The sequence below is a fragment of the Crinia signifera genome, chromosome 5, assembly GCF_055691185.1.
Source record: "Crinia signifera chromosome 5, ASM5569118v1, whole genome shotgun sequence".
Taxonomy (NCBI): Eukaryota; Metazoa; Chordata; class Amphibia; order Anura; family Myobatrachidae; genus Crinia; species Crinia signifera.
The window spans coordinates 328214839-328238707 of NC_139221.1; the positions used below are offsets into that span (position 1 = coordinate 328214839).

Genomic DNA, 23869 nt, shown 5'->3' on the forward strand with positions numbered 1-23869 from the left:
ATGAGGCCTGTAGCACCACTTGTAGGTAAAGCGCAGGTACGCTATGTAGTCCTTCCCTATGAGGACATTGCGGGCCGGTGGCACTTGTGGGTGATGGAATGCAATGCTGAGAGACCGTGATCTGTACAGAGGGAGAATGTGACAATGTATCTCTGTAACATTGCAGTCACTCTGCAGCTTAGAGCCCAGTGTCTGGGTATATGTGGGATCCTGTGACATTTACACATTGTCATTGTAGCACATAAGGGGAGCAGCTCCCCCTCTTTTCTTTATCTCTCGTGCCTTAATGTGTAACAGTATTTAACCGCTTCATATTAATGACACTGTGACCTCAGATAATGTTGGATTTTCACAGTTCAAAGAAAAAACGGTACTTGTGTAGTATCACGGCGCCCATCACATCGCAGACCATGCGATGCGACGAGAATTCCCCCGATGTCATACAATGTTAAAATTGTATAGCATTGTATATGGCATACAATGCGATGCGATTTTAAATAGTATAAGCACCCTAATGGGGGCTTACAATGTTAAATGCACCCCCACGCCACCCCCACTATGAACGTGAACCCAAAGCGTGGCGAGCGGCAGCGGTACACGTCCCCCGACCTTTTCATACCCCCACTATCCATGTCGGCGTGGAGTTGATTTTATATAGTGTGTCGAGCACAGCCAGCCACCGCGCCCGAAGCGTGGCAAGAGCAGCAAGCCCCGCGAGGGGACGCGGAATACATGTAAAGTAATACGCGTCCCCTCGCGGGGCTTGCCACGCTTCGGGCTCGGTGGCTGGCTGTGCTCGACACACTATATAAAATCAACTCCACGCCGACATGGATAGTGGGGGTATGAAAAGGTCAGGGGACGTGTACCGCCGCTGCTCGCCACGCTTCGGGTTGCCGTGCATACTGGGGGTGGCGTGGGGGTGCATTTAACATTGTAAGCACCCATTAGGGTGCTTATACAATTTAAAATCATATAGGGGGCTTATACAATTTTAAATCGCATTGCGGTGCATCGGGTGTATGGCATGCGATGCGATTAAAAGTCGTGCGACTTAATATCAGGGGCGCCGTGATAATACACAAGTACCGAAAAAACACTAATGTGTCTCCCGGAATTGTGTGACGAGTCTCTGAACATCCATATTTCTCTGCATAATAACCAGAGCCAGCGCCTGTTCTGATGGAGCTGTGTGTTATCATGTTGGCTTTGTCTTACTGTATATATTTGTAGCGAGCCCTCAGCGATGCCGCGCAGCTTCCTATCCTGTATCTGTTACTGTTTGAGAAACCGCTGAAACTTAAAATGGGATTAGATCTGTTTGCAGAGGAGCTCTGGGGATTTCACACAGTGTAGGCTGTGTCCCTGCTGTTGGTTTAGTGATAATTCCCCATGTGCACCTCCCTTAACCCTTTAGTGCCGCTCCTCGTCCTCTCCTAAGCACACCCAAACAATGTGTGTATGTGTAAATATAAACCGATCCACAGTGTCCCCGGCACTCTGCTAACCCAATTATTGGGGTGTACTTGCTATGGTGCCGCCTCTCTATATCCACACCAAGGCTCTGTCAGTGTCTTGGATAAGAGGACCGGCACTAATTGAGCGCTTTGAATCTCATGGAGTCTTCAAGGCCGCTGTAATTCCCTTCTGTACTTTGCTGCTAATCAGGGGGCGACACAGAACTGACTGAAGCCGTTTCATCTTAGAACTTGTAGAAAGCGTAATGTAAGGTTGTGGGCGGTGATCCGATCCCCGCTCCTCCTGATGGTTCCTGACGAGCACCAAGTCACGTATCTGTTCCTTATTATGTTGTTGTTAGAACCAGCATTTCAAGTGATGACACTGATATCTTGTGACTGTCTTGGTAACATGCAATGCTCCACAGTGGGGTCAGGCATGGCTGCAACTTGGTAACATGCAATGCTCCACAGTGGGGTCAGGCATGGCTGCAACTTACGTGTTTGGGGAACTTGATATATGTTTGAGTATTTTCTACCATTGTAAAGCGCAATGGAATCTGCTGCGCTATATAAATAATATTTACATAGAATTAGTGAATTGTTTGCCCTTGTGTCCGCCATTTGGGATGGTGACAGGACATTGGGGCGGATGTGTTAAGCCTGGTAAAGTGCAAAAAGTGGAAGGTAATAATGCACCAGCCGATCAGCTCCTAACTGTCATTTTTCAAACAACTGATTGGCAATGCCAATTTGATATGTATCTGACACGACTAACCCTAAACACCCCCCTTCCCCGTATTAATGAATATGAATACCTGGCGACTCAAGCACCTACATAGGAATATATGCTCTGACGTAGTTTCCGAATCTGTGTTCCTCTTGGCACGGACACCTAAGCCCCTCTCTTTTTCATACCTTTACACAGGTGCAATTTGAAGGTGAATACAGTTAAATGCGTAATCTCGGGAGTGACCTAATGTGTATATTCTCTCCACGGTAATTCCAGCAGGATTTCCTTTTATTGCATGTCATGGATTAATGACCAGGGCTACTCTGCGGATACCACTGGCATATCTGGGAAGGGGGACACCCGGTCCTAACGCCATAAAGCACATATGGAAAGCATCGGGGACCAGTAAATGTAGTGTTCCCTCTAAGCTTCTTTTGCAGGAAGCCGCACCCTGCCTGTTTTTAAAACCTCAAATGCACCCTACCTTTTTTGCGTGTGGCACTGTGCGCCCTTACGCTGCCCCCCACCACGCTGATATGCAGCTGAGAACTTTCAGTGTGTCCCATCATGTGTAATGGGCATTATGGTGTGTGGTATAATGTGTAAGAGGCATCACAGTGTGTGCCATAATGTGTAATTGTCATTACGACAGCATATGTAATGGGCATAGCAGAGTATGACAATGTTTAATGGGCATAATCCTAGTGTAGTTTTTTATGTATGTTTTTTTTTGTTAGTTTTTTTCTAATGTAAATTTCTAATATAAAATTTGCCCTCCCGATTGAAAAAAGTGCCCTGCCCAGTGGTCAGCACCCTGCCCTCAAAAAATCCTTGCGTGACCACTACAGCAATGTATATATATCACACGCTGCTCTTACACATTTCCACAAAAAACGGTAAAACAACTGATAAATCTTTATGGCTGTATAGCTTCCAATGGAACAGTGCCCCTGGTGGCCATATTCTGAAATTCTCTTTTATTATTGGTGTTTCATTAATTGGTGCCCTTCTCCAAAATGTGTATTCGCCATAGGTCAGGGCACCAGACTACATATCATTTTGGCTTAGACGGCTGCATTGCATTAAGGCCATAAACAGTTATACAAGTGTTAGGATTCTGTCTCCTGTAATCTCCCATAAGAAATAATGGCGAGCTTCTCCTGGACAGCAGACGGGCCGGTCTCTGCGACGCTCTGTCACCCGTCACCTTTCTTGTGCTGGCTATAGAATCTTCAGCCAGACCATCCTGTCTTTTGTGTGAGTGCAGCCGTCCGGCATTGTATCCTCACGGATGTCTAATTATCGGAGCATTACTCCACAAAGCCGTCTCCTTTCTTCTCAAAACTTTTTTTCAGTTTAATGAGTCTGTGAACTTGAGAGAATGGCATTTGTGCCTCTCAGCAGTGTGGGGCTCTCCAGTCCCGGGGCTCCCCAGCCTGTACAGAGACATCGTGTTCCCGATTCATCTCTCTGTGTGCTGCGCACTTACCGGGTCAGGACCGGTGCTCCCTGGCTTAGTCTGCCCACCGCGTACAGCCCTGTTAGCTCTGAGCTGTGCTAGAAGAATAGCAAGAGAGTTAGAATGCTGTGCGCTGTATAGCTCAGCCACCGGGGTTGGGATCATTTGGTCTACAGCATGATGGCCGACAGTCATTTGGGCGACACGGGAAAAGGTCGACATGGTACTAGGTCGTCAGGTCAAAAGGTTGACATGGGGATTTTCACAGTTTTTTTACCTGAATTTCAACACAGTCGACATGGACACAGGTTAAAGTGCGCCACATCGCTAGCTATGCGTCGGGCACGGTGCCTCGCTACGCTTGGCACACTATTATATTCTCCCACCAAGCCCTAGTGGATGGTAGGGCATGAAATTCCACCTGTCGGCACATGTCGGCTCAAAAAACTGTGAAAAACCCCACCGTCGACCTAGACACTGTCGAACTAATGACCTGTCGAACTAACAACCTTTCAATCTAGAACCATGTCGACTTAGACCCATGGCGACCTTTTTCCCATGTCGACATAATGGTGTCGACCATCATGCTGTAGACCAAATGACCGCATCCCAGCCACAGACAGCCAATGGTTTTCCCCCATGTGTTACTATCAATCAGCCAAATTGCACAGATGAACCTATAAGGTGTGTACACACTGTGAGATAAACTCCCAGGTGAACAATATAGCGCTTATACACTTACTGGTCGGATGCGTAACGCCTGGCATGCAGTTCACATCGCACCGTATTTCTTTTGGCTTGTGATGCGCGCTCCCACACCTCGCTTATTGTAAGTAAGAAAAATAGTATGTACATGCAGTAGTTATTGCACCAGATCGCATCCCATTTAGTGCAAATCGCACACTGCTTAACATATTGCATGCGCTTTGAGGTAGATGCGATATACAAAACGCATCGATGACAAAAACGTACCGTGTGGGCACCTTAACTAAATCCTTCAGTGACATCATTGCGTCCCCCTCTCTGTACTTGCAGTCATTGACCCTATTATATATATATATATATATAGATAGATAGATAAATAGATCCGGCCTCACTCGATGTAAAACATTTCTGTGCGCTGCGGTGCCAGTCACCAGGGAAACAGACTCAGAACGTGCAGTAAACATCTATCTTATTAATTGCTCTTCACTCTGGATTAAAGTCAAGTTTCTCATGGCTGGAAATTTCCACCAGCATGGGACTTGTCAGATGATGAAATTGGCCTGATCAAGCGATTGCTGCTGGAAATAAGCGGCGTGGCTTGCGGAGGTGACAGTGGCCCTAATAGCTGCTTTATGTGTAGTCGGTTTGTGCACGTAGGAAAATTTTCCCCCGTACAGATTGAGTCCGTCTGGATATATGACTCAGAGCCTGAAACTGGGAGCTTTAACGCCCTGCAGCTTCTCTTGGGCCCAGGCTGACAGGTGACAGGTGCACAAGATATTTTGCGGTAATCTTTACTTTCTGCGGTGGGCACAGAGAGCTGGGTACAGAGCGCTCTGCTGCGGAGTTGATGGCTGCTGTGCGAACTTTCAATCTGATCAATTAGCAAATGACTTTGTATGCACAAACCCAAGCCGCGACAGAAATAGCGTATCATAAAAGATGTGCGGCCGGAGCTTAACTGACAGGAAGCGGTTATCTAAGGGTGGTGGCCGGGCTTTTTCAGGTAGGGTGTGACGTCGGCGATCAGTCTGTCACAGGGTCACAGTTACTCACATGTGCACAGACGGATTGTGAATTGTGTATGGATTTGCAGGTGAATAAAGACTCATTCGCGATAGACTTGCAGACTTAAACGCGGCGGTACCTCTTTCTCTCTGGGCAACGGCTATCTGCTCGCAGTTATCTGAAACTGTAGATGAGCGATCAGGTGTGAATGAGGCCCACAGTGAGCCCAGAGTCACAGCCGCGCAGCCCAGTACTAATGTTCCGTCCCAGACAGTTAGGCACTGGTGCCCAGTTATTTGGATGGCATGGTGACCCGTGCCTGGTATTTGTCAGATCCTCCATGTACGCTCAGCAGGATAATTATTCCCGTATCGGGAGGAATGCTGTGTGTTTTGGAAATACCTTCAGGTTTGAGAAGCCCCTGTGCCGGGAGATAAAAATGTAACTGAGTGGGATGAGTCGCTCGTGATGTGCCATAAATTACTCATGTCAGTAGGCGGCAACTCCGGTCTCACATGGAGGGGACGGGGTTCTCCTGTGTCGGATTTGTTTTGCATGTAGTCACTGTGCCATGTGGGCATTCTGCAGGTGGCGATACAATGTAGAGAAGTCCAGATCTGATTGTCGCAAGAAAACATTTCTTAGATAAAGATGGATTTGGCTTTCTAGCAAAGGGGTAACACGTCCGCGGCACCAAGTCCCACAATGACTCGTGTCCATCTGTGTCCAGCATGGTAGGATGCGGAATAGGGCGATGCCACTATTGTGTAATTCAGGGACCAGTGTGCAGGTGCTTCTGTAACTTTCACTTATTCTGCCTTGTTCTTGCTGTGCTCTTCATCCATGTATTTATATATAGGCAGGAGGGAGGTTCCTGTCGTGTGACATCTCTGCCCGGTTATGTATATATTTGGACACAAAAATAAAATCCCTGATGTACTAAAAGTGGTAGATAGTGTAAAGTAATAAAATAAGAGCAGTAAAGGACTTGGAACCCTTTAGAAGTAATAGAACCAGATTTATGTAGGATCTGTATACGGGAGAGCGACGGCCGCCATGTCTGCTGCGAGTCTGGCACCAAATGCTACTGGCATCCACCGTGACAGCCGCCATGTCAGGGTGGCTGCTTCTCCGTTCTCCTCTCACATCTGTGTCTGTCCTGGAAATATTGCTTCATTTTCAAGGTGACAAAAAACTGAAGGTGCCATTCCCGGCGTGACACAGGTGTGACCTCTTCCATTTTCCCTGGTTCCTCTTTGATTTTGATGAACAGAACTTTGAGAGCAACTAAGGACACAAGAAAAATCCCCCTTTGAAGTAACATCCAGTATATACAGTCCACTCTGGACACCTGAGCCGACATGAACCTCATATATATGTGTGTGTGTGTCTGCGGTTTCCAGGTTATCTGACACAGACTCACAGACAGTGTCTAGGTAGACTGCCATTATGTCAACACCAAAAGGCTGACATGTAGTGGGTAGACATGAGTTTTTCAAGAGAGACAAACAGCAGCCAATCTGCTTCTAACTGGCATTTCTTAAACACTGCCTGTAACCTGACAGGCAGGAGCTGATTGGCATTGCTTTATCTCTCTCCACGTTATCACTGTCCAAGCCATATTACATCTCTCCCAATGTGAGAGCTGGAGTTGTACAGACCGTTGCAGACTGTACTGTGAAATGCTTTGGTGAGAGACGTTGGACAGTGCGGGCTGCTGTCCATGGTGCTGACAGACGTTCCGCCTTGTGCTGTAATGTCTACAGTACATGCAGCGTTCTAGAATTACAGCAGCACATCTTGGATCCGCTCTCCGTGTGGCCTGTCTAATACCCATTACATCCTACAATACATTGTCTGCACAAAGTGATTGTTAATATGTCATTTACTGTTACAGAGGAATGGCAGATCTGCCTTAGTAGGAATACCTAAATGATAACATTGCTCTTCCTAATACAGACACACTTCCGTCAGTAATGAGAGTGAGTTGGTGCCGGAGATTACATGGGGCTCCTGTTATGTTATTATAGGGGGAACGAGGATATTACAGTGATACTGTACTTCGTACATAGATTCATGTGTTTATTATGTACTATATAGTTACATGTCTCTTCTTTCTCAGCCTCTCAGATTGACCCAAGTGAACTCCAAGAACTGTTCCAGATCACTTCTGGAGATGTATTCCGGATAAACTCGAATGGTGGGTATTATAGATGTCATCCCGTTTGTTTATACTAAACCTGCTTTGCCATTGCTACAGTGACTTCCAAATGCCCTTCGCAAATGCCCCTGGCGGTCGTCATTGCTATAGGCGTATTTAGAGACAGCAGGGCCATGGTCCTTACTCCTTTACCCAGTAGGAACGCCACGTTCTAGTGTGGTCTCATCACTGTGTTCTAGCTGTGATCTCCTCAGTACTGAGTAGTGCATACACATGGAAAGATGCCGGACACGACCCAACATCGTTAACAATGCATGGAGCGATTGGTCGTTCTGATCGACCGGGAATGCCCACATTGTCCTTCAAATCGTTCTGTGTGTGGGCACTTTTAGACACAGTGTCTTAGGGTCTGACTGAGTTAGATATGAAGTTTTCCTCTTTCCAGGGTAAAAACAAGAGTCCCCCCCTCCCCCACCTTAAATTGCACTTGTTGCACATCTCTCAGCCTCTAATCATGAGATTGCTCTCTTGTCAGCGCTCTAGGAACCAGTGACATCTACCAATCATTTCATTAGCACCCAGTGATGTCACTGAAGCACTGTTATAGGTCTGCGATGTTCCTAGTGAATTGTCTTGGTTGCATTGTCAGCCATACTTGTGAAGCCCAGCAAATGGCGGTCTCAGCAGTTTGTGGTCGACAGCTGCATTTTTTTACATTTAGGTTAACGCATGGCTAATTGCTTGGAGCAAATCGAGGATTACACCTTGTGCATCTGCTGTATTCTTACTGACGTAACCCGTGGTGATGTGACTCCAGTTTCCTCTAGAATTTAGTTTGTTGTTGTGTCTCTTGTTGACAGTACAGTCTTTGGAGAGAAACCTGCGCTCCCTGGGGACTCCTAGCGACACACCGGAGCTGAGAGACCGTCTGTAAGTGTTATTACATGTATGTCCTGGCTGTATTGTACACGTCTGCTGTTATGCTGTGTATGGATCTGTATTGACTCTTGTTATATACTTGATGATACATAGTCGTTAGAAGTCATTTCCAGGCCTTACCTGAGGGGCACACGACCGGCTCTCGCTGCTGTCGCAGTGTCGCAATCGTCCTGCGCACCCGGCTGCAGAGCATTTACGCCAGGTTTAATGGACTTGGAAAATGCATGCTTGGCCCACCACTCCAGGGAAATGGGGGTAACACACCCCTGTTTTCCCGATCTCCATCCGCCCCATCCCTCTCAGCGCTCTGCCTTTCATTCAGGCGCAGGTGGTCACATTTCTGAAACCTGTTCTACCCGCACTAATAATCGGGAAACTGCGGGTTGAAACGCTTATGGGATTATTGGGCAGATTTGCAAACAATTGGGCAAAGCCACGGTTCTCTGCAGGTGGGGCATATGTAACAGGTGCAGAGAGATACACCCGTACACATGAGGCGATCCGGCCTCTCTTGCTGAGCTACGTGTTCCAGCAGGATTGCTCAGCACACATTGCAGCATACAAGCCATGCACGCCGCGATGTGTGCTGAGCGGACTGCGCAGATTGGGGCTTTGCTTATTGTTTATATGAAAAACACAGCAATCGAGCAAACACTGTCTTGTCTCCGCTGGCGATAGCGAAGCGTGGGACCGTGCAACGCCGCTGCCTGGGGCTATACACACACTGAGGGAACGGTGCGTACTTGTGAATACCACCCCGTGTGCATGCCTCTTTACATTTGGGTGGGGTGTGTTCAAACAGAAGTCTAAATTGCAGTGTTAAAATAAAGCTAATATCTGTGGGCTACATGTAAAAGCAGCCAATATTTACCCTGCACAAAAACAGTATAAATGTATGTGCTCCCCTCTCATAGCAACATGGTTTATTCCAGACACCAAATGACTTGCTTTTTTGATTGACTAAATCTGGCCCGTTGGTTAGTGTTTAGAGTTTTATTTTTAACTAATAAGCCTGCTTCAAGCAAATGCATCGAAAGCTAGTCTGCTACCTTGTGATTGTCTCTGTGTTTGTGCATGTGTGAGAGAGGTGTAGTTTCACTCGCTGCCAACAGATGGCAGTGTTTCGGAGACACACAAATGGCCACTAGACATACTGTATATATAGATGATATGTAAGTTTAGGTGGTACAGTAGGTGAAACCGCACCATTGCGTCACCCCATTCCTAGCCCTGTCTCCTGGTCGTGTCTAAGTCCCTGTTTCATTGCTCTAGCACTATGTTGGAACTGCTATGAATTAGGAATCACAGCTTCTGTGTAAACCTGGTGCTCAGAGGAGAAGCTGCTGGTCGCAGGTACAAGGTCCTGTGTGTGGTTTTCAGAGCGCTGCATTTATACTGATGCCGATCAGTGCAGACCGTGACAGCGTTGTGTATCTGTTCTGTCCAGCTGTCTCTATCTTATACTATACCAGCTCAATGTGCGCGTATTCCCTATTCATACAAGACCTCGCCGTTCTCCCACTCACCAATCTTCTCCAAGCCTAAGACATGTAGCGAGATGTAGGAAGACGTCTCCTCACACAGGGTTGGGATCATTTGGTCGACATGGTTCTAGGTCAAAAGGTCATTAGTTCGACAATGTCTAGGTCGACGGTCAAAAGGTCGACATGGGGTTTTTCACTGTTTTTTTGCCCTATCTTCGGCATTGGACTCTGCCTGCCCTCCCTCCTCTATCCCCCTTCGATGCTCCAACCCCCAACCGTGGCACTCACCTATCACCCGATTCCTTAAAAAGTGCTCTCGCACTGCTGAGCGCTTCTGGAAGAAATCACGCTCCCTTGCGGATTATCTCCATTTCAAATTCATTCTTTCCTCCTTCAGCTCTGCCCTTGCTCTGGCCAAGGAATCCTACTTTAAGTCCCTCATCCTTTCCCAATCATCCAATCCCCGCAGGCTCTTCGCCACCTTCAACTCCTTGCTCTCCCCCCCTCCTCCAGCTCTTCCGTCCTCCATCGTAGCCGCTGATTTTGCTACCTACTTTTCAACCAAAATCTCCTCTCTCAGGACTGCCATCACTGCTGCCATGACCTCACCCTCTCCCTCCTCCCCTCCTACATCTCCACTCCCCTCCTTCCAACCCCTGTCCTCATTTTACCCCACCACTGCTGCTGAAGTCCACTCTATCCTTCAATCCGCTTCTCCCTCCACCTGCCCGCTTGATCCTATCCCCTCCAATATTATCCGTCGTCTCAGTCCATCAGTCTGCTCTCACCTGGCTCACCTCTTTAATCTTTCCCTATCCTCTGGGATCTTCCCTTCCTCCTTCAAACACGCTCTTGTCTCCCCAATTCTCAAAAAAACAAATCTGGACCCCAACTCTCCATCCAACTACAGGCCCATCTCCCTCCTCCCTTTTGCCTCCAAACTCCTAGAACGTCTGACCTATAATCGTCTCCTAAGCCACCTTACTGCTAACTCCATTCTAGACCCCCTCCAATCCGGGTTCCGCCCTTTACATTCCACTGAAACTGCCCTGACCAAAGTCACTAACGATCTACTATCGGCTAAATCCAAAGGCCTCTTCTCTATCCTCATCCAGCTTGATCTGTCGGCTGCCTTTGACACTGTTGACCACCCTCTCCTGCTCAACACCCTCCGCTCCTTTGGCATCACTGGCACGGTCTTCTCCTGGTTCACCTCATACCTCTCCGATCGCTCCTTCTCCGTCTCCACTCCGAGCTCCTCCTCTCCTACTACCCCCCAGCCAGTCGGTGTTCCCCAAGGGTCAGTCCTTGGCCCTCTCCTCTTCTCCCTCTACACCACCTCTCTGGGCACCCTCATCAGCTCCTATGGTTTTCATTACCACCTTTATGCTGATGATACCCTAATCTATCTCTCCTCCCCCGACTTATCCCCATCACTTCTGTCCAAGGTCTCCGAATGCCTCACGGCCATCTCAGCCTGGATGACCCAACGCTTCCTGAAACTAAACATGGCTAAAACTGAACTTCTAATCTTCCATCCCCCGAACATCCCCTCTTCTCCCACTATCTCCATCAGCATTGGTGAAACCGAGATCACGTCCACCGACCAAACGCGATGCCTCGGTGTCATCATTGACTCCTCCCTCTCTTTCACCCCCCACATTCGTGCTCTCTCACAGTCTTGCCGCTTTCACCTACGCAACATCTCACGCATCAGACCATTCCTCTCCACTGACGCGACCAAAATTCTCATTCACTCTCTTGTCATCTCCCGCCTTGACTACTGCAACATCCTTCTCTCTGGGCTACCTCTCACCCGCCTCGCACCTCTCCAATCCATTCTTAACGCTGCTGCTAGGCTCATCTTCCTCTCCCGCCGCTCTACCTCCGCCTCCCCCCTCTGTTTATCTCTTCACTGGCTCCCCATTCCTTTCCGAGTTCTCTTTAAACTCCTCACCACCACCTACAAGGCTCTCTCCTCCTCCACAGCTCCCTACCTCTCTTCACTGATCTCTATCCACACTCCCTCCCGTCCTCTTCGCTCCATCGCTGACCGCCGACTGACCTCTCACCTAATCACCTCCTCCCACTCCCGTGTCCAAGATTTCTCTCGCGCTGCCCCCCTGCACTGGAACAACCTCCCGCCACCCATCAGGCTATCTGATTCCCTTACCTCCTTCAAGCGCTCCCTCAAAACCCACTTTTTTCGACTAGCCTATCCCTCCTCCTAACCTCTTTTGATCCTCCTATCCTGCCTCCGTTCCCCTCCGTTCCTACTTATCCTATTGTATTTCGTTCGTCCACCCACCTATTTTTAGTATGTTAACTCTTATGAGCAGGGCCCTCCTTCCTCACGTACTCACCCTACCTCTTTACCTCACCTGTGCTCCTGTCCTGTTCTTCCCTTCCTCTACTTTATCTTCGGTCTCCTTGACTATTTTGACACCTACTTCTGAACTGATGCTGATTTTAGTTCTACCAGCTATACCCCTATTTATACTGTATCTTTCTACACACCCTGTACGTTACCTTGTAATTTTTTTTTTTTTTTTGTTTGCTATGTACGGCGCTGCGGACACTTTGTGGCGCCTTATAAATAAACGTACTACTACTACTACTACTACTACCTTAATGTCATCACAGTCAACATGGACACATTTTAAAGTGCACCGCATCCCCTCGCATCGTTGTAACTTTCCATTTCTTATGCAGATACCGCTGCAGTCACCCACTGAATATAGAAATGCTGCATATCATTTTGTTCAGCAGAAGCTGTTTGTGCATACATCTTCACTGTAGTTTTCAAACAAGATGATATTTGATGGAAAGAGCGTTCTGAATAGTGCGGATTGTAACAGATGAACGATAATGTACTGGGCCACATGTATGCACTTAGTTCTACTGACATCCATTGCAAACACCTAAGTTTTAATTTACGATTTAGTGTGGGGGCCGGATCTTGTAGCCATCGCTGATCTGAAGCAGGTACGGGGAACCTTCATCCCTCCAGCTGTTGTTGAACTACACATACCAGCATTCCTTGCTATTTGGCCATGCTAAAACTGTTCCAGGGCATGCAGTGTTAGTGCTGCTGTCTGGACTACAGAGTAGGGAGCAGTGAAATAGATTGGGGGTCCCCGCATCCCGCCGTTGGCATATTGTGCGCTGCTTCATAGGTTTTGTTCTTTGATCATGGTTTATTTAGGCATTTAGCCGAAGAGGAAATCTGCAGTGACTTTGTGAGGGATTAACGGGAATCTCAGAAGTAAACCCCACTGAAAGGTCCTGCTAAATGGATGAATGAATTGCTAAGCAACAAGACGGCACAAGTGAACAGTGCTGGCAGTGGCCTGACTGCTGTGCGCTGACACATCACCTTGTATGAATAATCTCAGCGGGAGTCCGTAAGCCGTATAGTACATGTCAGTGACGCAGCCCCCGCACAGCTCCTACAGTCCTCAGCCATCTGCTGGCTCTATATGTACAGAAATACATGTCACATACGTCTGCCATGTCGCTCTTATAGGCCAGAATAATATCAGAGTACTTTCTGTGCTTTTCCATTTAAATAGCGTTCAAGTCCTATTCAGTATCTGGGGTCACAGGGTTTACGGTCCCAGCTATTTTCCCTCCTATTAAGTAAAGAATGAGACTGAGCAAAAGTTTTACCAAGTTTTTGTTTTTAAAGTTTTTGTTTTGCTTGTTTCACCATCAGCAGATGCAGAGAGCGTATGTGTTCATTAGCGGCTCAGTAACACGTGAGAATACTGATGTACCGTTACAGCAGCACCTCTTACCATTCTTGTTAATACATACAGTGTCTGCGACATAATCAGGTTATCCTGTGACGCTTCCTGTCCGCACGTGGATAGTAACCGTTAGGGAAATACCTGTACTTACCGGGGGATATTATACTAGGAGATTTGCTAGTTGTAGCTCTCTGTGTGGCCCACCTTTCCCTGTGCAACCCAAATCTGAAAAGACAGGAAGCTGACGGCAAATGGTCCTCTACAACGCCTAGCGATTGCCGGTCATTATCTAGTGAAAGCGCCTTCATAATCGCTATTCCTGCGCAGGTGGGATGTGTTTGGGTTGTGTGCCGAGAGGTATTTTTTGCGCAGATGTAAGCGCAGGACGGAATAAAGGGTCAGTAATAGTTATGATTGAACATAAGGCGGACGGGGTAAATCTTTCCTCTGCATGTGAGAGTGCTAGGCCGTGCCCCAGTAGTTTAACCAACAGAGGCCGAGCAGAGGTAAATGCGAGGCTCCCGCAGCAGTGGCGGCTGTGCTGCACGTTTTCTATCCTCGTGTAAAACAGACGACAAAGTGACGATAGAGACATTTCACCGAGGACACAAAATACCCATAAAAAAAGTAAATATTCAAATCTAGTAATCTCTTTACTTTCAGAGCAGCACTTTCATGTCCTGATTAGAGCGCAGCAGGAATAAACGGAGAGCGCGGAGCCAGCTAAGCTCACGGCCGCACGCTCTGCATTTAAGGTATTTCTTTGAAGAGATTAACATGATTCCAAACGACGTGTCAAAGCATTTTCAGAAATAGTCTCTCTTCCCCTCAAGCCTTCTCAAAGCGCTATAAGAAATCTACATGAGATACGATGAAAGGCCTACCCTCCATTAAACAAACTGACACTTAAAAGCAGTCTGTGCGCTTTGGCTGGCCGTGATCTCTTCATTAAATCATGATTAGTTAAATGCTTGCAACCTTTGACTCAATCCATCAAAGTGCAGAGAACAGCAGAATTCCGAGGCCGGGACAGCGGCTCCTGCTTTGTTTGCGGTTAAATAAAGGTTGTTCTCTACCATGAAACGCTTCTGTGTCCGGCAACACGTTCATCTGGAGGGTCGGCAACGGAGGACGCTGGTGAGGCCGAAGGTCAGGAGACGTTTCTTCACAGGACGTACAGGTGACGCTGGACTGGCACATCTGAGTCGTCTTCACGGTGGACAATGGTTTGGGACCCCGTTCCCCCACTTGCACCTCCTGATTCCTTAGTGAGAGGCTAGTCTTACACTTTGGAAGTATCTCTTGTGTTAAGTGAAATGAGGCCAGTGCTACTTTGTCATCTGAATCTGTTTCTATAGTAACAGTGATCAATCATTATTAGTATACAGTATTGGCATACCCTCCAACATGGCCCATTCCATTAGGCACAAAATGCTCTGTTCCTGGACTTCCCTGCTAGTGGCAGTTACAGAGGTTGGACGCCAGCACAGTCCAATGTTCAAAAAGGGGAGCCACACCTACTGCCAGCTCAAGCATCACTGTCCTGGACTCACTGACAGTTGATGTGACCCCCCCTCTTTGAATTTTGGACTGTGCTGGAGCCAAACCTCTAACTGCCACTAGCAGGGAAGTCCAGGAACAGAGCATTTTGGGGCAGATGTATTAAGCCTGGTGAAGAGATAAACTGGAGATAAAGTGGAAGGAGATAACGCACCAGCCAATCAGATCCCAACTGTCATATTTCAAACACAGCTGATTGGCTGGTGCGTTATCTCTTCCATGTTATCTCCACTTTATCTCCAGTTTATCTCTTCTCCAGGCTTAATACATCTGCCCCTTTGTACCTAATGCAGTGGTTCTGCTTCCAGCGCTTCTTCTGCAGCCATACTGTAGCTCTGTGTGTTGCTTATTGCTTGGTCTGACAGTCCCAGTAGCGGTGTATAGGAATCCTAAGGAAGTTTGCTCACGTACATCAGATGTCGTCCTCACACAGTGTAAATAGGTTTCTCTGCTCTTCATACACATTGCTGAATTTGCATGACAGTTGCTAGGAGCAGGTGTGATACTGTCAGTGTTACATCTTCACCGGCAAGGTTGTGCCCAGGTGATACACGTGTGACATTCCTGCATGTGTCTCCATACCGTACATACACCGGGGGCTTACATCCTAAAGCTGGATTACACCGATTAAAAAATTCCAGAATGTTACATTTGTTCTGTTTATGTGGGAGGCGCAGATCAGATCCACTATTACACTGCAGCATGATTGGTTGTAGCTTTAGGGCTGCTGGCGTTACCTGCGGCGGATAATCTGATTCCAGCACAAATGTCGTCCGTTTATTTCCTGTACCCATCACACTAGCACTGGTGAGCGTTCTGGGCGTCTGTAAACCCCCCTACCTCCAGCCCAAGCGTCGTCCATTTATTTCCCGTACCCATCACACTAGCACTGGTCAGCGTTCTGGGTGTCTGTAAACCACCCTACCTTCAGCACAAGCGTCGTCCGTTTATTTCCCGTACCCATCACACTAGCACTGGTGAGCGTTCTGGGTGTCTGTAAACCACCCTACTTCCAGCACAAGCGTCATCCGTTTATTTCCCGTACCCATCACACTAGCACTGGTCAGCGTTCTGGGCGTCTGTAAACCACCCTACCTCCAGCACAAGCGTCGTCCATTTATTTCCTGTACCCATCACACTAGCACTGGTGAGCGTCCTGGGTGTCTGTAAACCACCCTACCTCCAGCACAAGCGTCGTCCGTTTATTTTCCGTACCCATCACACTAGCACTGGTGAGCGTTCTGGGTGTCTGTAAACCACCCTACTTCCAGCACGAGCGTCGTCTGTTTATTTCCTGTACCCATCACACTAGCACTGGTGAGCGTCCTGGGTGTCTGTAAACCCCCCTACCTACAGCACAAGCGTCGTCCGTTTATTTCCCGTACCCATCACACTAGCACTGGTCAGCGTTCTGGGTGTCTGTAAACCCCCCTACCTACAGCACAAGCGTCGTCCATTTATTTCCCGTACCATCACACTAGCACTGGTGAGCGTTCTGGGTGTCTGTAAACCACCCTACCTCCAGCACAAGCGTCGTCCGTTTATTTCCCGTACCCATCACACTAGCACTGGTCAGCGTTCTGGGCGTCTGTAAACCACCCTACCTCCAGCACAAGCGTCGTCCATTTATTTCCTGTACCCATCACACTAGCACTGGTGAGCGTCCTGGGTGTCTGTAAACCACCCTACCTCCAGCACAAGCGTCGTCCGTTTATTTCCCGTACCCATCACACTAGCACTGGTCAGCGTTCTGGGTGTCTGTAAACCACCCTACTTCCAGCACAAGCGTCGTCCATTTATTTCCCGTACCCATCACACTAGCACTGGTCAGCGTTCTGGGCATCTGTAAACCACCCTACCTCCAGCACAAGCGTCGTCCGTTTATTTCCCGTACCCATCACACTAGCACTGGTCAGCGTTCTGGGTGTCTGTAAACCACCCTACCTCCAGCACAAGCGTCGTCTGTTTATTTCCTGTACCCATCACACTAGCACTGGTCAGTGTTCTGGGTGTCTGTAAACCACCCTACCTCCAGCACAAGCGTCGTCCGTTTATTTCCCGTACCCATCACACTAGCACTGGTCAGCGTTCTGGGCGTCTGTAAACCACCCTACCTCCAGCACAAGCGTCGTCCATTTATTTCCTGTACCCATCACACTAGCACTGGTGAGCGTCCTGGGCGTCTGTAAACCACCCTACCTCCAGCACAAGCGTCGTCCGTTTATTTCCCGTACCCATCACACTAGCACTGGTCAGCGTTCTGGGTGTCTGTAAACCACCCTACTTCCAGCACAAGCGTCGTCCATTTATTTCCCGTACCCATCACACTAGCACTGGTCAGCGTTCTGGGCATCTGTAAACCACCCTACCTCCAGCACAAGCGTCGTCCGTTTATTTCCCGTACCCATCACACTAGCACTGGTGAGCGTTCTGGGCGTCTGTAAACCACCCTACCTCCAGCACAAGCGTCGTCCGTTTATTTCCCGTACCCATCACACTAGCACTGGTGAGCGTTCTGGGCGTCTGTAAACCACCCTACCTCCAGCACAAGCGTCGTCCGTTTATTTCCCGTACCCATCACACTAGCACTGGTCAGCGTTCTGGGTGTCTGTAAACCACCCTACCTCCAGCACAAGCGTCGTCTGTTTATTTCCTGTACCCATCACACTAGCACTGGTCAGTGTTCTGGGTGTCTGTAAACCACCCTACCTCCAGCACAAGCGTCGTCCGTTTATTTCCCGTACCCATCACACTAGCACTGGTCAGCGTTCTGGGCGTCTGTAAACCACCCTACCTCCAGCACAAGCGTCGTCCATTTATTTCCTGTACCCATCACACTAGCACTGGTGAGCGTCCTGGGTGTCTGTAAACCACCCTACCTCCAGCACAAGCGTCGTCCGTTTATTTCCCGTACCCATCACACTAGCACTGGTCAGCGTTCTGGGTGTCTGTAAACCACCCTACTTCCAGCACAAGCGTCGTCCATTTATTTCCCGTACCCATCACACTAGCACTGGTCAGCGTTCTGGGCATCTGTAAACCACCCTACCTCCAGCACAAGCGTCGTCCGTTTATTTCCCGTACCCATCACACTAGCACTGGTGAGCGTTCTGGGCGTCTGTAAACCACCCTACCTCCAGCACAAGCGTCGTCCGTTTATTTCCCGTACCCATCACACTAGCACTGGTCAGCGTTCTGGGTGTCTGTAAACCACCCTACCTCCAGCACAAGCGTCGTCTGTTTATTTCCTGTACCCATCACACTAGCACTGGTCAGTGTTCTGGGTGTCTGTAAACCACCCTACCTCCAGCACAAGCGTCGTCCGTTTATTTCCCGTACCCATCACACTAGCACTGGTCAGCGTTCTGGGCGTCTGTAAACCACCCTACCTCCAGCACAAGCGTCGTCCATTTATTTCCTGTACCCATCACACTAGCACTGGTGAGCGTCCTGGGTGTCTGTAAACCACCCTACCTCCAGCACAAGCGTCGTCCGTTTATTTCCCGTACCCATCACACTAGCACTGGTCAGCGTTCTGGGTGTCTGTAAACCACCCTACTTCCAGCACAAGCGTCGTCCATTTATTTCCCGTACCCATCACACTAGCACTGGTCAGCGTTCTGGGCATCTGTAAACCACCCTACCTCCAGCACAAGCGTCGTCCGTTTATTTCCCGTACCCATCACACTAGCACTGGTGAGCGTTCTGGGCGTCTGTAAACCACCCTACCTCCAGCACAAGCGTCGTCCGTTTATTTCCCGTACCCATCACACTAGCACTGGTGAGCGTTCTGGGCGTCTGTAAACCACCCTACCTCCAGCACAAGCGTCGTCCGTTTATTTCCCGTACCCATCACACTAGCACTGGTGAGCGTTCTGGGCATCTGTAAACCACCCTACCTCCAGCACAAGCGTTGTCCGTTTATTTCCCGTACCCATCACACTAGCACTGGTCAGCGTTCTGGGTGTCTGTAAACCACCCTACCTCCAGCACAAGCGTCGTCCGTTTATTTCCTGTACCCATCACACTAGCACTGGTCAGCGTTCTGGGTGTCTGTAAACCACCCTACCTCCAGCACAAGCGTCGTCCGTTTATTTCCTGTACCCATCACACTAGCACTGGTGAGCGTTCTGGGTGTCTGTAAACCACCCTACCTCCAGCACATTACGGACATTGAGGATAAACCGGCTTCATCTGTGTCTCCGTGGTATAGTGTGCCTGGATCGATACCTGTTACGCAGGGCACTGAAGCTTTATAAATAAACAGGCAGTCTTAATGCTGAGTCGCTGGATTATACATTAATTAACTCAGTCATTCTCTTCCGTATCACTGACGCGTCAATACTAAGCAAATATCAGTGGTTTAATATTAACAGCTCCATGCTACATGGCTTCCTAAATGGCTGCCGGGCAGATCACCTCTAGGCAGTGCGTCACCAACAGAGAATTCCTCAGTCCTTACCGTATGCCGAGCCACAGAGAATTCCTCAGTCCTTACCGTATGCCGAGCCACAGAGAATTCATCAGTCCTTACCGTATGCCGAGCCACAGAGAATTCATCAGTCCTTACCGTATGCCGAGCCACAGAGAATTCCTCAGTCCTTACCGTATGCCGAGCCACAGAGAATTCATCAGTCCTTACCGTATGCCGAGCCACAGAGAATTCATCAGTCCTTACCGTATGCCGAGCCACAGAGAATTACTCAGTCCTTACCGTATGCCGAGCCACAGAGAATTCCTCAGTCCTTACCATATGCTGAGCCACAGAGAATTCCTCAGTCCTTACCGTATGCCGAGCCACAGAGAATTCCTCAGTCCTTACCGTACACTGGACCACAGAGAATTCCTCAGTCCTTACCGTACACTGGTCCACAGAGAATTCCTCAGTCCTTACCGTACACTGGTACACAGAGAATTCCTCAGTCCTTACCGTACACTGGTCCACAGAGAATTCCTCAGTCCTTACCATACACTGGACCACAGAGAATTCCTCAGTCCTTACCATACACTGGACCACAGAGAATTCCTCAGTCCTTACCGTATGCCGAGTCACAGAGAATTCCTCAGTCCTTACCATATGCTGAGCCACAGAGAATTCCTCAGTCCTTACCGTATGCCGAGCCACAGAGAATTCCTCAGTCCTTACCGTATGCCGAGTCACAGAGAATTCCTCAGTCCTTAACATACACATGGCCACACAGATTCCCTCAGTCCTTGCTATACGGCGGGCCACACAGAATCCCTAAGTCCTTGCTGTACGGTGGGCCACACAGAATCCCTCAGTCCTTGCTGTACGGCGGTATGAGCTGGTATGGTGAGGATAATGTGTGCGGCTTATGGTGGTGATAATGTGTGCGGCTTATGGTGGTGATACTGTGTGCGGCTTATGGTGGTGATAATGTGTGCGGCTTATGGTGGTGATACTGTGTGCGGCTTATGGTGGTGATACTGTGTGCGGCTTATGGTGGTGATAATGTGTGCGGCTTATGGTGGCGATACTGTGTGCGGCTTATGGTGGTGATAATGTGTGCGGCTTATGGTGGTGATAATGTGTGCGGCTTATGGTGGTGATAATGTGTGCGGCTTATGGTGGTGACAATGTGTGCGGCTTATGGTGGTGACAATGTGTGCGGCTTATGGTGGTGACAATGTGTGCGGCTTATAGTGCCGATAATGTGTGCGGCTTATGGTGGTGATAATGCGTGCGGCTTATGGTGGTGATAATGCGTGCGGCTTATGGTGGTGATAATGCGTGCGGCTTATGGTGGTGATAATGCGTGCGGCTTATGGTGGTGACAATGCGTGCGGCTTATGGTGGTGACAATGTGTGCGGCTTATAGTGCCGATAATGCGTGCGGCTTATGGTGGTGACAATGTGTGCGGCTTATGGTGGTGATAATGTGTGCGGCTTATGGTGGTGATAATGTGTGCGGCTTATGGTGGTGATAATGTGTGCGGCTTATGGTGGTGATAATGTGTGCGGCTTATGGTGGTGACAATGGAGGTTATTCTGATCGTAGCGGCCAAACGTGCGTACGTTCGCTATTAACGTACGCTATCCGTACGCGGCCGTTGGGGTTAAGTCCACCCACAAATCAGCCGCATACGTACGGGCAGAAACAACGTCGAAGGGGAGTGGCGTACAATTGAGCGTACGCCAACGTACACGGACGGACCAGCCCTTACACTCCGACAACTGGCGTACAATTGAGCGTACGCCACCGTTTACGAACGTCTCTCGTCCGTCTTCCCACCGACTTCTTGCGGCTATCTGAGCGTACGCCAGCTTGCACGGACGGGTCCCTATTGTTTTCAATAGAAAACTCAGCTTATGTCACCGCTCGTGAGAGTGAGCGTACGTCCGTGTACGCTGGCATACCCTTCACATATATGGACCTGCAAATCTTGCCTTTCAACTATAATTATGAAAATTAATTAATTGATTGAATTAATTAATGTGCAAAATAGTGGGCATGGGCTTAAAACATTGCTGAAACATACTTTGTAGGTGTTAGATGTGGTTTATGTTATTGTATCATAAATACAAAACCTATGTTTGTATTAGAGTGAACACGTTGACACATGTCGACTTGTGTAGATTGAGTGTGCTACTGTGTAAAGTCTATGAAAGCACGTAGTGAATGTGTCTAACTGTTTAACAAATACCTTCCTTAGCATATATAAGCAGGTCTTAAAAAGATTCTTACCTTAAATTAAACAAACCTTTAAATGTGGAGAAGTATAGAAACATAAGCTTCCAATGTGTTTGCGTGCTGTGTGTGTGGCTTGCAGGCAGTGAAATCATGGTTTGGAGTTAATAGACTGCAGCATTGGTTATTACATTCAGGTGTATGTGTTTGAGTAGTAATCAGCGTAAATTAGCAAACCCAGGCGCACGCAGGCATGCGGTATCTGTAGGGGTGGTCTGAGCTGGCGGTTGGCGGGCGCCTGTTTTGTGTCCGAAATGAACGGTGCTTTAGGCGATCGTGCGGTAGTAGCACCGTTCATTTTTGGTGTACACCCATATTTACGCCCATTTTCCCTCATTATTTCGGCCGCTCCCCTCAACACGCCCCTATGCCGCCCCCAATGCCCGTACTCTCGCGTACAGGTTTTTTCGCACGGAGAGACCCGTCCGTAAGCGTTGTGGAGTGTTCGCGCCTGCGCATTGGCGAATGTACGCATGCGCAGATCATGAAAAACCCCGGAACGTACGCGTACGGCCCGGCCGCACCAACCAGAATAAGGCCCAATGTGTGCGGCTTATGGTGGTGACAATGTGTGCGGCTTATGGTGGTGACAATGTGTGCGGCTTATGGTGGTGACAATGTGTGCGGCTTATGGTGGTGACAATGTGTGCGGCTTATGGTGGTGATAATGTGTGCGGCTTATGGTGGTGATAATGTGTGCGGCTTATGGTGGTGATAATGTGTGCGGCTTATGGTGGTGATAATGTGTGCGGCTTATGGTGGTGATAATGTGTGCGGCTTATGGTGGTGATAATGTGTGCGGCTTATGGTGGTGATAATGTGTGCGGCTTATGGTGGTGATAATGTGTGCGGCTTATGGTGGTGATAATGTGTGCGGCTTATGGTGGTGATAATGTGTGCGGCTTATGGTGGTGATAATGTGTGCGGCTGATGGTGGTGATAATGTTTATGTTCTTCGTGCTGCTGTTACTCAGTCTCTGTACATTGTCAGTGTGTCACTGCCGCTTACTCCTCGCTTGTAGATTATCTCACTATACAATACATGATTTGTTTCCCCGCTGCGGGAACTTTCCTGTCATTGGGGTACAATGCAGTCTATCCCCTGGTTCAGGGTCACGTCATTCATTGTACCGTATTCATCCTTCGCTCCGTGATGACCTATAGCGGCCTTACTACACGTATGAACGCTGTATTGTTGTCATGTTTATTACGATCGTTCTCCTAGTCCATGAAAGGACCAAACCAGCCTCACATGGAGAATCTGGTCTATAAATGAAGGGGGTGTCATACAGTATAAGGCATCTCCTGCAGCCACACCCATACATTGCTGTTACTGTTATCAGGCAACCAGCTGTCGGCCCGTAATGGATGTCATTGCTGCACTCTGGCTTAAGGCCCCCATACACTACGCGATTTAGCCCCGTTTTCACCCGATTCTGGAGGATTAGGCCAAGATATTGGGTGAAATTGGCCAAATTGCGTACGGTATGACATCTGATCCGATGCGCAGTCCCGTGCGCATCAGATCAGATCCGGATGTCGGACGGTCTGCACATAAGACAAATCATGTGCAGCCGTCTGGGGGAGTGACAGGAGCAGGCTGAGAGTGGGGATCGGTCCGGGGGAGCGGGGACCGGTCTGAGGGGAGGCGGGACCGGCAGGAGCAGGCTGAGAGTGGGGACCGGCAGGAGCAGGCTGAGAGTGGGGACCGGCAGGAGCAGGCTGGGAGTGGGGACCGGTCCGGGGCAGCGGCGCGAGATGTAGCTGCAGGCAGGGAGCGGGGACCGCGGCGCAGAGCAGAGAGACTGGGGGCGCGGCGGGAGAATAGAAAAAAATCCTATTCAAAAGACTGGCGGCTGCTGATTGGCTGGGAACTCAGCCAATCAGCGGCGGTCCAGTCTTTT

At 48.9% G+C, this 23869-nt stretch overlaps 1 protein-coding gene across 7 annotated transcripts in view; it reads left to right on the top strand.

Moving 5' to 3' along the window:
- The window catches only part of TSNARE1 (t-SNARE domain containing 1), a 281169-nt gene that overhangs the window by 74911 nt on the left and 182389 nt on the right, over nucleotides 1-23869 (top strand). For 6 of the 7 annotated variants that reach the window (XM_083144956.1, XM_083144957.1, XM_083144951.1 and 3 more), the window contains exons 4-5: nucleotides 7485-7562; nucleotides 8384-8453. In XM_083144956.1, coding sequence (XP_083001082.1) covers nucleotides 7485-7562; nucleotides 8384-8453 — 148 coding nt within the window. The remainder of the gene's footprint in view (nucleotides 1-7484; nucleotides 7563-8383; nucleotides 8454-23869) is intronic. The other variant, XM_083144955.1, reaches the window with a different exon arrangement.